General features: G+C 47.7%; 1 protein-coding gene and 2 long non-coding RNA genes across 9 annotated transcripts in view; 2 read left to right on the top strand and 1 right to left on the bottom strand.

Moving 5' to 3' along the window:
- Window positions 1-1932: 1932 nt before the first annotated feature.
- LOC137224102 (uncharacterized) lies at window positions 1933-13476 on the bottom strand. Of its 6 annotated transcripts, none has more exons than XR_010943247.1 (4): window positions 13336-13476; window positions 12141-12303; window positions 4922-6126; window positions 1933-3933 (listed from the first exon to the last, which is right to left on the bottom strand). It is a non-coding gene; the product is annotated as an uncharacterized lncRNA (long non-coding RNA). The 6 variants fall into 6 exon arrangements; XR_010943246.1 differs by having other exon boundaries at window positions 1933-3950; XR_010943248.1 differs by having other exon boundaries at window positions 1933-3999.
- PDGFC (platelet derived growth factor C) overlaps window positions 13423-17397 on the top strand; it is a 219850-nt gene continuing 215875 nt past the window's right edge. For both annotated transcript variants that reach the window (XM_067737098.1, XM_067737099.1), the window contains exon 1: window positions 13423-13645. In XM_067737098.1, the coding sequence (XP_067593199.1) occupies window positions 13423-13645 (223 nt within the window). The remainder of the gene's footprint in view (window positions 13646-17397) is intronic.
- LOC137224103 (uncharacterized) overlaps window positions 13708-17397 on the top strand; it is a 75068-nt gene continuing 71378 nt past the window's right edge. Inside the window, exon 1 of the long non-coding RNA XR_010943249.1 lies at window positions 13708-14047. This is a non-coding gene — a long non-coding RNA (uncharacterized lncRNA). The remainder of the gene's footprint in view (window positions 14048-17397) is intronic.

Genomic DNA, 17397 nt, shown 5'->3' on the forward strand with positions numbered 1-17397 from the left:
ACTGTCAATTGTCTCCCAGGACCTAGCACAGTGCCCGATACTCATAGTCAATACTTTTTCGGAAAAAGGTAAAAATAAAATACTGAAAATACAACTTCAGAATACACCTGTATCAATGACAGTATTATGATGCATGACCTGCAAAAGAGTCTCTAAGATGCTAATCATGGCACCTTCAATCAGTAAATACTATAAGATATTGTACAGTTATTTCTCTGTCCGCTCACCCTAAAAATGATTTTGGTCCACGTACTCAAATCAAATTTATCCATAATGCATTCCAATTCCTCTTTATGGTTCCTTTTATGTTACAGAGGGAAATAAACATCCAATAAGTGACAGAGCTACGATTTGAGCCAGATGAGACTGTCTCTAGAGCCTACGTACAGAATAATGTGTCAGCATCTTTAGAGGAAAACAAAAGTTGCAGTTTACTCTCCTTAACAACTCAGCTATTTGTTTGTGTTGTTCCAACTAGTTATATCTTCCTTGAGAAGAAAGATAGGAAGCATACGACTTTAAACAATTTTTAAAATGCGACGTCTAATTTCCAACGGCAATTCTAAAAAAGGTGGACAGTAGTATTTAAATTTATGCATAATAATGGTTGCTTTTTCTTTCAAAATGCGTCCAATAGTCACCATAGTAACAGATACAGAGTCTCCTGTATGTGCCTCCTGGTGTTTTCGACGTGAATAACCACACGATATTAGATTCAGAGGAAGGCAAAGAACAAATCCATAGCAGAATGTCAGGAGATAAGTTTTAATAACGGTAGTGTTTTTAATTTACATTGAAGTCTAGAAGGTAGTAATATTCGTTATTATGATATAATGATAAAGGAAATGTTTCCTTTTGTATCTAGACAATATTAATATTAATGCAAACACAATTTGCATATGTATAGAAGACAGCGCCATCAATCAATATCCTTTTCTATTGCTCCATGGAGTTCAAACATCACAGGCTTGCCACTGCAGAACCACCAGCAGAAGCCAAAGCAGAAATTGGCCACTGTCACTTTGTAACTCATATTCATAGGAAAAGATAATGACCAAAGGCAGTATAAAAATCCTAAACTGTTAAACACTTGAAGAATAATTTGGATAATAGTTTTTTCTAAACACATGGAAATTTTGATTATAGGAGCCTTATATTTCTCCCTTGGGAGTTTTTTTTTTCAGATTTCACATTCTCCCCCCACCCCCACCCCCCAGTAATATTTTGTTTGTTTTTCTGTTGTTTTAAACATTTAACATTTTTTAGAGTGATCTATATACTGCCTCTGGCCAGAAAAGTCCTTAAGGTCAAGGTAGGCAGATCTCTAAGAAACCATGACTGCTCTGATGTGATGTCCAGCTAAGTAGAAGCTCTCTGGACACAGGTTGTTTCCCTTTAAAGGAAAATAAAGAAGATCCTTTAAGATGTAATTGTCTCCACACAAGAAAGACTATGAGAATAGATATTTTTTCCAGTAAAAAAGAAACAAAGTGTATATTGAATCGGAAATTGTTGGAAACAGAATCTTGAAATCAACCAGGTAAACTTTCTTTTTTGCAGTTGTAGAAACTAAGGACCGGACAAGTTAACTTTTCCTTGCTGTTAAAGTCACAAATCTAATTGTGGTGGAACACAGAACTTCCAATTGTGTGTACTTCTCATCGTAACATGATGTCCTACAATAAATGAACCTCCTGCATCAGCATGTGGTACACTGTAAAACATTTTAAAATCTTTCAAAATTAAATTACTAATGAAAGGTTAATCCGAGTTTCAGAAATATATGTGTCCTTTCTCCTGTGAAGTTCTGTGCCTCATCAACTTCAGGAGGGACATTTACACGAGGCAGTGCTTGGAAACCCCATTCCACGTCAGCTGCAAATGCACCATTTCAGCATCTGTGGTGAAAGGAACAAGGAAACTACCATAGACAGCATTTTTATTTCTTTATTTTTATTGAACTATAGTGGATTTACAAGGTTACGTTAGTTTCAGGTGTACAACACAGTGATTCAATTTTTTTATAGACAGTATTTATTTATAAACAGTATTTTTACGTCACAATACAATCCATTTTCATGAACTTAAAGCGTCATGAGAGTAATTATATTTTATCTAAGCTCATTAAGGAAGTTTTTTTCATAACTGTGTTACGAATTAATTTATTTCTAAGAATAAAATCTCAGCATATGTTTTTTAAAAATTGTTTTTTATTGAAATATAGTTGATTTACAATGTGTTAATTTCAGGTATAGAGCAAAGTGATTCAGTTATACATTCATATATATATATATACACACACACACACACACACACACACACACACACATATATTTTTTTTCAGATTCTTTTCCTTATAGGTGTTAAAAATATTGAGTATAGTTCCCTATATGCTGTTTTTAATCGTGAAGTGGCATGTTTGGCTCAGTCCACGACAGTTTCTTTATTTTGTAAGACATTAACTCAGAGCTGAAGTCTAATATTTCACAGTAAAATTAATTGCCCAAAGCACAGGAGATGCAAAGTGAATTGTCATTTCATTAAATTACTCTACGTATGAATCTTCATAAACAGTGACCCTTCATTTCCCATTTTAGCTCAGTGGTTCTTGAAATTTCTTCTCCCCAGGCAGCAACAGTCAGCAATTATTATTTCAAAACCACATGCTTGCACACACATACATGTTTTAAATTGTAACACACAAATTTAAAATCTAAAATTAAAAAGCAAAGGATTTCACTTGACATCATACTTTCAAAATATGAAGAAGATACTTTCGTAGAAGTTATTTTTCAAAATGATGACATCTTGGCTATAACAGATTGGCTATTAGAGTCTTGTGAACCATCTGTTCCATAAGATTTTTCTATCATAACTCTATTTAAACCACTCAGGCAATATGAATTGGGCTGTTTGCCAGGCTTTAGAAACAACCTTGTAATATTGGAATGAGTATTACCACAGGACTTCTGAAAAGACAGATTCTGCATTGCTTCCGGTTTGGGAAGTGCTCACCTGGTCTTCTTGCAGCTCATCAAATAAATAAAATTATATGAATAATTTTCACTTAGGTGTGAGCCTAGAGATTTGTACATTTTGACTCCTGTTTTCCATAATTTAGCTCTTCCGTTTACAAGCTCCGCAACTCTGACTGACAGCCAAGCAAGAAAATGAACTCCACATGGCTCCAGTCTCCGTCACTATGTCGGAAGGAGCTGCTCCTCATTCATTTTTCTTCCATGAAGATTTATCATGGCTGTAACTGCATTTGGCTACTTCATACTTTTGTTAATTTCACTCACCAGCTATTAAAAGATGTGTTCAACATGGAAGTGCACACATGCAGAGCTAAGTGCTGTGGTGGGCAGGCGGTCCAGGGGTGGTTGGACTGAAAACAGGAGAGAGAGAGTAGGCACGATTTCTGCCATCAAAGCATTTACGGTCAATTTCAGGGAGGGTGCATCAGCAAACCTAGAGGATATTATCATTAATTTGGGGGCAGTGGGGCTAAGGATTTGTCCTAGAAAGTTTTTGGAAGGATGAGACTTACCCTGGTGATGACTCAGTGATGGTGAGAAAAGGAGAGAAGTTAGGGAAAGACTTCTTTATTCAGCCAAAAAAATTACTTAGTGTTATCTTTATTTTAAGACACCATTAATGATAAAATCCTCCACTGAATTAATAACAGCCTTTTGGAGAGAAAAAAAAGATGTTAGCTTGTACCTCTGACTTCAATGCTTAGATGGTGACTGGGCATCTACATGGCCTCCCATACCAGTTGGACCCCTTCTGTTAGAGGCAGAGTGATGGTCGAAAGCAGGAACTCGAGAATTAGACTTACCAAGTTCAGGACCTGGCTCTGCCACCTACAGCCCGAGTGGTCTTAGGTAAATCGCTTGGCCTCTCTGTTCTTCCTCTGCTTCTCTGTAAATCCTATTGGGTACACCCATCTCAGACAGAGAAAGACAAATACCATGTGGTATCACTTATACGTGGAATCTAAAATATAACACAGATGAACTTATATACGAAACAGACTCACGGACATAGAGAACAGACTTGTGGTAGCCAAGGGGGAGGAGGATGGGGGGGCGGATGGATTGGGAGTTTGGGGTTAGCAGATGCAAACTATTATATAGAGAATGGATAAACAACCAAGTCCTACTGTATAGCACAGGGAACTATATTCAATATCCTGTGATAAACCATCATGGAAAAGAATATGAAAAAGAATGTATACATGCGTATAACTGAGTCACTTTGCTGTACAGCAGAAACTCACAGAACATTGAAAGTCAACTATACTTCAATAAAATAAATTAAAAAGTAATACACCCATCTTGTATGTTTGCTGTGAGAATGAAGATGTGAGTATACATGAAATCTTTAGAATGGTGCCTGGCATAGTAGAGCTAGCGATTATTATTCGATAAGTGCAGTATGTTAAGTACTGGGAAAAAAGAAGCTGATAAGAAGAGTAAATCAGAATAGAAGAAGTCCCAGATTGAGCTATCTATAGCTGTGGAGTGAGCATAAGAAAAGAAGCAAGGACCAGCAAGTGTGAGTACAGGAACTGTGGTGCATCGGGAGTGCAAGACCCGGTGGGTAAGGAAGAGAAGATCACGCCCAAGGAGAACGTTTTTCTTCTCCTGCAGTCAAGGGGGAGGCTCAGACTTTTAGAGCAGGGATCAGGCTGTGATCAGCTTTGTGTTTAAAGAGATGAAGCTGATAACCGGAGGACAGCTTTCAGGAACATTAAAGAGGGGACCGGGCAGAGTGCAGTCTGCAGGGCTTTCTGCAGACTGTAGATAATGCAAGAGGACAGGTCACATCACAGGTGGAAACAAACACACATGAAGATGACTGGATGCCCCAAATCAGGGGGAACTCACTGAGGGCAGCAATCATGCCTTTTATTTACCTTGTAGCTTCTTGGGTCCAGCAGCACGCATGCACTGAAGCTCCCGACAGACTGCCGTCTTGGTCAAGCCCATGATGACCTCAAGGTTAGCGGTAACAGAAACTCTGTCTCCTACTTAGAACGTTCACTTTTCCCCAGAAACAAGTTAGTCACCTCACTGCCTTTGCTTTTTCCTACTTCTGTCCTTCAGAAGCTGATGTGAATACAAATTATGATTTTCCCTCATCACGGGTTGTCAGGCCCAGGAACACAGTAACGGCGATTTTATGGCAAAAAGTCTTCTCGCTAAGAATCAGGGCAACAGAGCCTTTTCCCTTTGGATGGTTTCAGAAGATTCATTTCACATTTCCATAGCCACTAAAAAGGGTATTCCATCCAAGACACCGTGATGGTTTCACTGACTGAGTGCCTAGTTCCTGTAGGCTTGGGGCACTGTCCTTTTGATGTGAGACCAGAATCAAAATGATGTATGTTTGTTGTTGGCAGTAGAATTTTTAAGTTACATATTTATGACTAAAACGGTGTGGAGTCATAAAATAAACACCAAGTGCTTAATATAAATGTACATTTCATAAGTCTGAAATGTCTTTTTGGAGACGCTCATGGAGGAATGAAAACGTGATGGTTTAAAGCGCCGGCACCGGAACCAAGTGCCCGCATTCCAGTTCTGGCTTCAATACTGATGCAGAAAACGCGCGGCCTCCGTGTACCGGCGCTGAATGGAATCTTGGAGACACAGCTGGGTGAAGTAGAAAAGAAGAGCTTTAATACTTTTCCAGGCAAAGGGGGACACAGCAGGTTCCTGCCTTTGAACACTGTGTGTCCCAACCCAGGAGGATTTGGTGAGGAGTTTTGTAGCAATGGCTCCAGGGCGGGGGTGCTGACAAGGACCAGGGTGTGTGCAGGGCCTGCGCTCCTTTAATCTGGCCTGGGGGGGGGGGTCTCCTGCTGAGCTCCTGTGCTTCCTGTCTTCTGGAATGAAGAATGCTTCATCTTCCATTTGATGGGGGTTTTAGTTCTATAAACAACTCAAAGACATTGTTCCGTGCATCCCTGGAGGGGGAACCGGCACCCTGCCCCAAGGCTGCACCATTGTTTCTCGACTGCGACTGCGCTTGCTTCCCTTGTCTCTGCATCTCCTCCCTTCCCTGACGAGCAACTGTTTGAACCTCCATGGGAAGGCCACGGATGCTGGAGCCTGCTATCTACAAACAAGAAATGGGGGACAGAAAGGCTTCCGAGACCGGGAGCCCCGCAGGGTCCTGCTTGGTTTTGCTACTCACAAACATGTGACTCTGGTCAAGTTACAACGCCTTCCTGGGGCTCAGTTTCTCATCTTTAAAATGGGGATTGTATTAATAGTTATGCACAGAGTTAATTAATTTATCCATCATTTGTAGAAACTCCACTGTAGAGTACTTCATTGTGGACATTTCAATCAAAAAGGTAGTCATGTGATAACAGCTCTGCAAGATGTAACGTGAAAATAGGCTGCTGTACTTCACAGACTAGGTGACGGTCGATTCGTGTACCAGACCACACAGACTCTGAGGGATGGGACACTGCTTCCCCCTTCAGGGCTGAGAGTGCTGAACGTGGGTGTACACGGCGATGATCAAATTCAGACAGAAATCTAGGCAGCCAGGAAGAAAGAGGTACTAGGAAGTGCTCTGAATTCCTACAATAGTGTTTTTTAACAGTCCCATAGTATAATCATTTGCCTCAGTAAGTGTGAAAAATAGTGGCTAGAATAATGGGCCAACACTCACATTTTTGTTTGGTGTTATGTGTGTCTACAAAGTCATTCAAGAAAGAAAAGAAAGAATGGAGTTTTTTCCACACAAACTGTCTGATGGGACAAATATTGATACCATGAGTGTCTTTTCCACTCCTATATCCCTTCAGATAGGAACGGAATTTATTTCAGGAATTAGAATTTCATTTGAAGACTTTTGCTCGTCTGAGGGCTTAACAGGTCACTGGTTAGTTCTTGCCTTTGGGCTTTGAAAAACTCCAGCCTATCTAAAAATACCTTCATAAAATTATCAATGCAGATGCAAATTTGCCTTGCCATAGGGCTTTAAGAAAACACTGTAGACCAGGAATTTTGAATTAGAAACTCGGAGGGATACACATAGGAATGGTAGGCGTGAAAGAAGCCTAGGCTCTGACACCTAGAGTTCATCATAAATTGATTTTTCCAAGGGAACAACTGGGAAAAGAGTGTACTTCTTCCCAGGCCTGATGCTGTAATTCGGTAGCAATCATGAACAGCAAGAGAGGAATGAGAATTCCTTCCCCTTTGTCCTCAAAGACAAGGAGATAGATTCTTTGACATAACTGCCCACAGACGGTGCAGACTGAGGCATTCCCTGGATGACTAACTTGGCCAGGATAAACAGGATGCCCACGCCTTGGGTGGGCTTCGACCCCAGGCCAGCCTTAGTCACCACCCTACCTCCAGTGACCCAGATTCAGTCTGGCTCACATCTTTTACTTAGGCTGTTCCAGAAAGATGCTAGCTGTCTCGGCACTGTGCTCTTGAACACGTGCGAGAGTTCGTCTACGTACGCCAAGGTCTACCCCAGATCAAAGATGGGGAGGCCAGTCGTCATGAAGAAAACTTTGGGAAACATGCAAAACCTTCACGTGGGAACACTTTGGTCCAAAATCCAGGGCCTCAGAGTGTCGAATGAAACACACTGGAGTCTAAGGGGAGTCGGGAGACAAGGTGACCTGGTACCTGTCACCGGTAGTGTGACCCCAGGCAAATTCTCCATTAATTCTCCATCTCTCTGCAGTAACATGGGGGAAACTCCAGCTTTCCTCAAAGGATTGGTGGGAAGATGAAATGAGAAAATATATTGCAAGGTATCTAACAGTTCCTGGGACATGACAGGTGCTTCACAAAGTAAATCTGAATCTGAATGATTCTCCCCTCACTTTTATTTTCCCTGGTTGCCTTCTGTTTAACTAGCAATCTGCGGGGAAAGGCATGCTTTTTACCCTCCTAATTTCACGAAGAACCAGTAGAAGATATTCCAGACAATGAGCAAGGAGAGACTGTGGTCCGGGAAGATGGGGAAAGCATCAAAGCCAACTGTGCCCAGAGAAATAAAATGTGGGAAAATAAAACGATGCCTTAGGATGTCGCAAGGCTGTTTAGGATAGAAGAGAGCAGGCGCTTTTCTGACCATAAAGATGACAGACGGCTGGGAGTAGTCATCACAGTAGAAAAGGGTTATGACAACCCTTTGAACTATCCTGAGCTTCAAAAGCGATCGAGGGATCCTTGACGTAAGACGAGTTAAGCTCTCTGTCCCTGCCTGCTTCCACATTCGTGAAGCTGCATACTGAGGCTCTGGGCCCCTTATACAAAGGCTGACAGCCAAGGAAAGACTGCCCCGAAACAATGATCACAAAGTGAGAGGGTCCTTCTCTCATGACCTCTGAGAGAAGGGGCTCACTGTCTGAGAAAGGAAGATCCGTGGCCGTGTCTTGAGTTCTTTACTACGATTTGTCACCACGTGGACAGAAGCCTTCAGAACCTACACATGATTTCGGGGGAGAGAAAAAGGACATTTATGGACCACGGGATATGATCAAACACAGTGTTTGGTGGTTGTCCGAATTTTCAGGGGGCGCCCCGATCTCAGGATTGTTCCGGATGCCACCCGTGGGACTCTGTGGAATAGCAGATCGGATGTCCGTGCCTGGCTAATGACGACAGAATTTCCTTACGATTTACAGCTCCCTTATGTACTGTACTATTTTTCTTTACCTCGGAACCACACTTGGCATTTTCTGATGATACCAAACAGATATTAAACATGAAAAGGTGGCTACCCACACGTAACTAATTGTTTTCCTGAATTCAATACAATTCCTGACACTTGCCTTAGTCAGTGGTTTCCAAACTCTTTTTTCTCCCTTTCTTTTTGGTTATCAGTAGAATTTCTCTTTCCCAACCAGGATCGTAACAGGTGAAAGAGAACTACCATGACTGGATGGACCTGGGGAGAAGCACATATTCATCCTCTGTTGCCAGCCTCCAGGCACCTCTGAGTTGAGGCCAGGAAATTGGTCCTAGTCCTGTATCATCACAGAAGCACAATTAAGTTGAAAAAGAATTGGCATCACTACCTGTCGTAGCTTAGAGAATGGAAGAATTCTAAGAATTCTCAGTTCTCCATATACTCTGGAGACAGACTCCAGTGTAAACGTCTCCTGTAAGGAAAAGGGGCAGAGAGGATTCTAGACCAAGGTTGTGCTGTTTGTTAGCAGTGAAGCCAGCCTAAGTCCGGGGCCTCCCGTCTCCCGTCTCCCGGTGAAACGATCCTTCGTTGTGGTGGCTCTGAGTTGGCCAGGGCTCCTCTTTCTTTGGGGCTGTTTCTGGCTCCTTACACGCTCTGGGTTCTGAGTCAGACAAGCACTTCTGAGATTTTGACAGAAAACCTTTGCACACTCAACTGTGATTTCCGGAAGGAAAGAGCAGCTTGAGTTCAATGGGCAAAGCCACCTCAAGGCCTGTCCTTATCTCCCGTTTCTCTGGGCCACACACCTTTAGCTTGCCACCTCTGGACTCCCCTCCCTCAAAAGGCCACAGTGAGAAAGTACATCTGCTCCTCTGAGAGCGGGCCCCGACACAAGCCTCTACCGTTTGCCTCGGCAGGCAAGCCTTTCTGATTCCAGCTGCACATGGGGAGGTAAGGGGTGACCGATCTCGATAAACAAAATATAAGGAAAAGTGTATTTTCTGTTTTTAGGGTGGAAAAACAGAGTATTAATATACCCTGAGATGTCTGAAGAGAGAGAGGTCATGTGTTTCTAGGGGTAACTGGAGAGAGTGGAGAAACAAAAGCATGATTCTGAGAGAGATTTTACTGCACTTCTTTCCCCCAGAACAGTCCATTCCTGCTGTGATCTGTGGGCATTCACTTTGCTCACTAACGACAGTCCCAGCTCCCAGCCTCGTTTAAATGTGTATAGAAGTGTTGCTGGGCTTCCCTGGTGGCGCAGTGGTTAAGACTCCACCTGACAATGCAGGGGACACGGGTTCGAGCCCTGGTCCGGGAGGATCCCACATGCCACGGAGCAACTAAGCCCGTGCACCACAACTACTGAGCCTGTGCTCTAGAGCCCACGAGCCACAACTACTGAGCCCGCGAGCCACAGGTACTGAAGCCCGTGCACCTAGAGCCCATGCTCCACAACAAGAGAAGCCACTGCAATGAGAAGCCCGCGTGCAGCAACGAAAACCCAATGTGGCCAAAAATAAATAAATAAATTTATTAAAAAAAAGAAGTATTGCTAGTTAGTCATTCTAGAAAGTAGTGGACACTTCAGTTCATAGCACTCTGAACTTCAGAAACTCCTACTCACTCATCTGCCACTAAAATACTGAAAAGTTCTGGGAAAAGTCAAAATCGTTTTGCCCGTGTCCCTGTGTGTGTGTGTGTGTGTGTGCGCGCGCGCATGTGTGTGTGCGCGTGTGTGTGTCAGGACTGAATCAGAAGAAGAGCAAGAAAACTTGTAATATTTGATTTTCTGGGCAAAATATACAGCCCCATGGTTCCTGCCCTCCTGAGTGTTAAGTGATTAGTTGAATGGCTGGTTGGCTTTAAATCTTATTTCATTCCAAAAAAAAAAGTTAATAGCGACACCCACCCTCCCTCCCCCCCAAAATGATCACTGCTAATAACCGAGTACCTTCCGGCATGTTCCTCATCAGGAATTTGTAGGTGGTACTCTACATATATTCAGCCGGAGTGGGCACGCCTGCCGAAGGTTTAAGAAAACACGAAAACCACAAAGAATGTTCCCAATTATTTTCTCCTGGTGGGCGGAACAGATGCCTTTCCTCAAGGAAAATGCTTTAGGCCAAAACAAAGCCATATTCATTCAGAATCTATTGTTTAGTAACTGTGCAGACTCCGGGTTATATAAAGTTTACTTTCGATGCAAGGATCCCACTTTCCTAGGAAGGGTTTATAAGCAGAATGGAGCAGAGGATGATACAGTCTTAAAACCATCAACCTTGCCAAGGCCAAGGGCAGTTCAAGAGACACTAGTGCAAGGACACGGAAGGGAACCCAGGCAATGGAGATGTGGGCGGATTTGGTCTGGAGTCCTGCAGGGGCACCCGGCTGGCTTTATTTATAAGGCCAGTGCCAAAGCCATCTGTAGACGATGGATGAGGTGAAACGCAGAGGTGGAGGATTATTCTAGATCGTGTGTAACTTTTCAAATACAACCTCCATGCTGAAATTCCAGGGCGAACGTAAGTGACTCCAGTCAAGAAACCTGTCAGTCGGTCACGAGTGTTTCTTTATGAGCTCCCTGGGCCAGGCACTCTTCTAGCCAGTATGAAACGATACAAAGAAAGGGTAGTCATCACCCTTATAATCTCGTGAGAACAAATGGGTTAAATCTGTACACACACACATACACACACTCTATGTGGGTGGTCAGCAAACTCAACAGTATAGACATATAACAGCATCATTTAGAAAAATCCTGATTAGGAAATGAAAAGTACCGAATTCGAAAAACCGGGAAGCGATTGGTTTCAAGACAAATAGATTAGAGTGTGTTCATAAAGCATGTCGTTTAATAACGAATCTCCTTAAGCTATTAAAACTGGGAACTCTCCCCCAGATCTACAGACCACGTTTAGAACATATTTACTGCACAAATATGGCTTCACACTGGCCTTGAGGGGCTGCTCAAGTGAAGACACGACCAAGGCCTGTGTCTGCTAAACTGTGGCGTCTTCACGGTCAGAGACTGGGCTTTCCTTATCGGCCTTAACATCCTGCCCTCTGAAGACAGAAGTGGTGAAGCAGTAAGAATGAACCCATGGGAGAGGTGAGCGAAGGCCTCAAAGGGGAGTTGAGCCTCGGAGAATTTTAAGAGGGGAAAAAGGAGAAGAGAACTAAGATGTTACAAGCAGAGAGGTGAAGTTGGCTGGGCTCGGTGGGCATCCGAGCAGAGGAAGGGGGCTTGCCACGTTCAGCGGGAAGGCTCCGCCCCTAGTTGGGTCCACGGTGGGGGTGTCCCCGCCCAGGCGTCCCTGGACCTTTCCCAGGGCGGCTCCCCTCCGTACTCACCGAGGGCCTAGCCGGGCCGGGAAGGGCAGCTGGCTCCCTCGGCAGGAGCCCTGAAAGTCCGCCCGTATTTCAGCTCGCCCCCTGGGGCTCCGTCCTTCCCCCGGCCTTACCTGGTCCTGTGGTTCGCCTCGGCTCTTTGACAGGAGGTGGGCGCTCTTTGTGCTTTGCCTGCCCTGGCCCTTGCTTGAGGCAGGCTTCACGAGGGCAGAGACTTTTGCCTGGTTCCATGTCTGCAGTTTTAGAACAGTGCCCGACTCAAGAGGCATTCGGTTCCTACAGTGTTTGTTAAAGGAATAAATGGTGTTCTATCCCGGCCATTTGTCTTTACATTTACTTTTTTCCACTCCCTGCTTCAGAGGGCTGGAAGCTGGAGGCAAAGACCTCCCTGCGTTCCGGCTTCCCTTCTTCCTCGGGCGCAGAAAGCCTGGCCGAGGGTCGCAGCCCGGCCCTCTGGGGACGGGGATGCCCTCGGGAAGGAACGAGGAGCCCCGGCCCGGGGGGGAGGGCCGCGCGGAGGCGGGGAGGCGCAGGAAGTTCTTCCCTCGTCCCCCGGCTCGGGCAGCGCCCGCCGCGCCCAGCCGGCTCGTCGCGTGGCGCTCGGGTAGCCCGGGCCGCATCCCCCCGCTGGGGCCCCGCGGCACCCCGCGCACGCGCCGGCACCTGCCGGACCGCCCGGGCGCGCGGGACCCCGGCCACCCCCCCGGCGCCGGGAAGGTGGGGAAGGGGAGGGACACGCGAGGTCCGCGCCGGCCTGCTCCGCGCCCGGGGCCCGCTCGCCGCGCCGCCCGAGAGCTGGGGAGGGGACGCCCGAGCGGCCCCCGCGCGACCCCTGCCCGACCTCCGGCGCTGCGCGGGTCGGGCGCGCGGGACCGCCTCCAGGTGCTCGATCCGCGCCGCGCTCCGGGCGGGCAGCGCGTCCCGCGGCCTCCGTGCGCCCGGGCCGGGGCGGCCTCGGCCGGGACCCCGGCCCCGCTCGGGACACCCCCCGGCCCCGGCGCCGCGCCCGCGCCTGGGCCTCCCCTCCCCCTAGAGCTGGGGGCGGGGCGGCCGCGGCGCCCGGAGAGCGCCCCGACCGGCAGCTCTGTGATCGATTAGAAGGTGCCGGCCGCCCCGCGGGCTGCAGGCCGGCCCCGCGCGACCCCCGACCCGCCGCCGGGCCGTCGGCCGGCTGACAGGTGCTCGGGGCCCTGGCCGGGGACTCCTCGGCGGCGCGCGCGGCCCCCGCGTCCCCCCCTCCCCCTCGCCTTCGCCCCCATCCCCCCCCCCCCCCCCGCCGCCGCGGCGCGGCGCAGGATCTGTTCAGACCTCGGGGAACTGGTTCAGGTCCAGGTTCTGCTTTGATCCTCGGCGCAAACTGGAGACGCCGAAGAGGGCCCTCGGAGAAAGCCTTGGATGGGAGGATGTGGGAAGGAGCCCGCGGGGCTCGGCGGCGCTGAGCCCGGCCCGCAGCCCCGCCGCCCCAGTGCCCGCCGCCCGCGCGCCCGCCCGCTCAGCCCAATGCTCCTCTTCGGGCTCCTGCTGCTGACATCCGCCCTGGCCGGCCAGAGACCCGGGACCCGGGCTGAGTCCAGCCTGAGCAGCAAACTCCAGCTCGCCAGCACCAAGGAGCAGAACGGTGAGTGCCCCCGCTCCGTCCCCTGCCGCGCCGCCCGCGCCGCTCGGCGCGTCCGGGCGGGACGCACCCCGGCCCGCGCGCCGCGTTCGCGGAGCTTCCTCGCAGCCTGCGGCTGGGGCAGCGGCCGCCGGGCTCCAGCGGGGCAGCCTGAGTGCCCCCGCAGGCGCCGCCGCAGCGCGGACATGCTGGGAGCCCTGGGGGGCGTCAGGGCCAGCGCGCTTGCAAGACCTCTCGTCGCCGGAGTCCTAAGTTCGAGAACTGCCTCTAGACCCGAGTCCGACACGAACGCGTCCTGGCATGTTTGACTCTCCTCCGAGCTTTTTGCCCTGGGGAGGGGTGTCCCAGGACGTGTGTCAGCCGCATTAATTGAAGCGCTCGCGGTGGAAAGGCATCAATTAATCAGTAAGTAGATAGCAAGCCAAGAGGTCGAGGGGCCCCGTGGACGTGTGCAGGGGGGAATTAAAAAAATGTATTTCTCTTGTGCTCTTTTTTTTTTTTAATGTGCCTTTGTACTCCTGAAGCCCTTACCTTTCTGGTGGTGTGTTTTTATATGCGATGGTGAGTGACTGCTAGTTTGTGTGTGCTGGAAACGACTTAATCCTGCATAGGAAATGAGAATTACTTTCACCTTTCAAGTGTACCTGAAATGTTTAGAAAACTCTCAGATGCAAGTTCTCTTGGGCTGGGATCGCACAGAGCCGGAGAAAGGCTCCTTTCATAAAGCCAGGGCTGCTTCAGGGTGTGTAATTTGCTTAGCCTCTGAACCCCATATGATTTACATCATTCAATTTCTAAACCCTTTTGCTCTTGATCTAACATTATGAAGTCATTTTTGAGACTACTTTGTAAACAGAAATTTTATACTGCACATGAAACCACAATGTCAATGCAGGCTGTCTAAAATTAGAATATTAAACACCCTGTTTACAAGTGGCGGCTCTCGGTGTTATTTGAAAAGAAATGTACATGTTTTTACTGCTTTATATGCCATCTGTTCGGAATGCAAGAAGGCTGTCACTTCATGAACCGTGCGAAACGAACGTGAGCAGCGTGTGCCTAGGAGATCAGAGTGCCCTGAACTGTGTTTTTAAGTCACAAGCAACTTTTTCTGTCGGTTTTGGGGGGGTGTCTCCGAGCTTCAAGTTTGGATTGGAACTCTCCAGAGTGTTCACCTTTAAGAAAGCACAGAAAGTTCTAGAGTCCAAAAAGAGAGAAAATAAGGGTTCCTGGGACCTTTGTAGCCATTATCTGTACTCGCTGTTTGGGCAGCAAGACAAGGCATCACAAGGCTGATAGCACTGTGGTTGCTTCTTACGACTTGGTGATGTGATGGGACGGGGCACCTGCAGGCTGCTTGAGCCGCTGATCAAAGGGATCCACGTCCAATCCCGGGGACTGCAGAGGGCCGGGGACGCGGGGACATGGCGGGGGGGGGGGGGGGCGAGGGGGGATCAAAGAAGCCACAGCGCCACTTGTACCCTGGCAGGAGACGGATCAGACCAGCCTCTGTTCTTTATCACGTAAAATAAATGCCCAGTTCAAAATATCGCTTCTGACTGGACCAAGTTTCCCCAAATGACCATGCACCGTATCCCTGGCTCCTGGCTTTTGTTTTTTTATTTTTTCCATCCCAGGTCCTTTCTCCTAATGCTCTGACTTACTTATCAGGCCTGTCCTGGCAGCTCTCATCTTCCCGAGTCCCTTCGCGACTTGTACTTGTCATTGTCCTTTCCTTGCCATTCTTTCTTGTGGTCCACGTGCCATCGTCGCTTTGTAACGAGGCCCAGAACTTTCACCGGGGTCTTTGGCCACTTTCCGGGGTCGATTCACCCCCCTCCTGAGAAGTGGGTTCGTGAAGCCAGGCCACACACATTGTGTTGCCGTCAGAGGCTGGGCCATTTCCATTCCTAAGATGCATGATGCTAAAAATAGCCGGGTGGTTTCCTAATCTGTGTGCAGAGGACTGGTCTATGTTTAGCCTTTGGGAGGGTTGGCAGCCGGAAGTAAGTGGAGGTGGAGGAACCGCTCACCTTGCGGTGCTCAGCCTGAGAAGCGGGGCGGCCAGCGCTAGGGGGCGGTGTAGAGCTATCTTCCCGCGCATGGAAGGTCCCAGGATGCGAGGGTAACAGGTGGGTGCTAAGGAAGATCCCCCAGGAAAGTGAGCGGCTTTGCTGGAACTTTCTCCTCTTTTTGTGGCTTTCAACTTTTCCATTCCGTCATGTGGGCATTTTTTTTTTTTGCCCTCTTACTGAATTATGATTGGTTTCTGATTGCCCTGTTGCTTCTCTCAATGTAGATGAGAGTCTGATTCCCCCAGTACAGACCCACCTGAGGGTACCACATAGAAAACGCCATTCACCCAGTCTGTGCACTGTGTCATATTCAGAAAGGTCTTCGAAGAACTGCTAAATGTGAGATGTCCAAATCGATCTGTTGTGACAGTAGGAGGTCATTCTGTCCACCATTGACCACCCCCCTCCCCGACGGATGGTTACTCTCTTCCCTGGAGAATTCCAGAGCCTCCTGTGGAGTTGACTCCATCAGATCCCCAGGCCTGCTCAGTTTCAAAATCAACTGGGTGTTCTGAGCCCTGTCAAACATGGAAATTGATTGCTCTGACCGATGCTGGGCACTTCGATTTAGACCGGGGCAAGGGAGGCGCTTAAAAATTAGGTGTGAGGGGTCAGTGTCACTTACCCTGTTTCAGTTAGTTGTTTCTCTCCTCAAAACTCTGTTGCAGTTCTTGCCACTTTACTGGAAAAATAATTTTATCCTCCAGTACTATGAGGTGCCTTTGTGGCCTCGCTGCGCAGCTTGTGGGAGCTTAGTTCCCAGACCCAGCATTGAACCTGGGCTCCATGAGTGAAAGCGCGGAGCCCTAACTAACCGCTGGACCACAGAGAACTCCCGCCTCTGTGTCTTTCATTCTTAATCTGACTGCTGACAATGAAGTCTCACATATCCACCAAGGATCTGCCCCCAGATTTAACAGAGAGAGGGAGAGGAAAGATGAGAACGCTGACGCAGGTAGGGTTTCTGGCCTGGACGCGCTGTACGGCCATGGGGAAATGAGTGTGGTCTGCATGCACTCCTTTTAGGAGAGGACTCCTCCCAGGAAATGGGCGAGTTCTGGGATGCTGCTTCCGGGCCGTAGCAGAGGGAATCAGGCGCATCTCAAGCGAAACGGAACACAGCTCGCTTTGTTTACCGCGTGTGTTTGGCCCCAGTAGACGCCAGTCACAGGGTTGTCGGTGGGATGAGGCCTCGCCCACCTTGTGTCACTGGGGAGGGATTTTAATTTACCCACAGCCCTGAAACATGCTTCTGACTGTTCTGTTAACGGTTGTGAGTGTAGATTTGGGATATGTCTCTGTTGATTAGGGTTTTCCTTACGAACATTATTTTAAAAAGCTTAAGTGCAGTTGATGTATAATATTATGTAAGTTACAGGTGTACAATATAGTGATTCATGGTTATTAAAGGTTATTCTCCGTTTATAGTTACTGTAAAATATTGGCTACATTCCTGTGTGCTGTAATATATCCTCGTAGCTTATTTTCAACATCATAATAGCGTACCTTCTAATCCCCTGCCCCAGATTGCCCCTCCCCCTTCCCTGTCCCCACTGAGCATCGTTTATTGTTTGCGCACTTGTCCTCAAGGGATTCTGTGGCCTGTGCGGCCATTTACTTTGGGGACAGATGGTCCCCTGGTGCCTCGCTCAGTACGTGTGTCTTGTGTTTACGGCTTTT

The sequence above is a fragment of the Pseudorca crassidens genome, chromosome 4 (genome assembly GCF_039906515.1).
Source record: "Pseudorca crassidens isolate mPseCra1 chromosome 4, mPseCra1.hap1, whole genome shotgun sequence".
NCBI lineage: Eukaryota > Metazoa > Chordata > Mammalia > Artiodactyla > Delphinidae > Pseudorca > Pseudorca crassidens.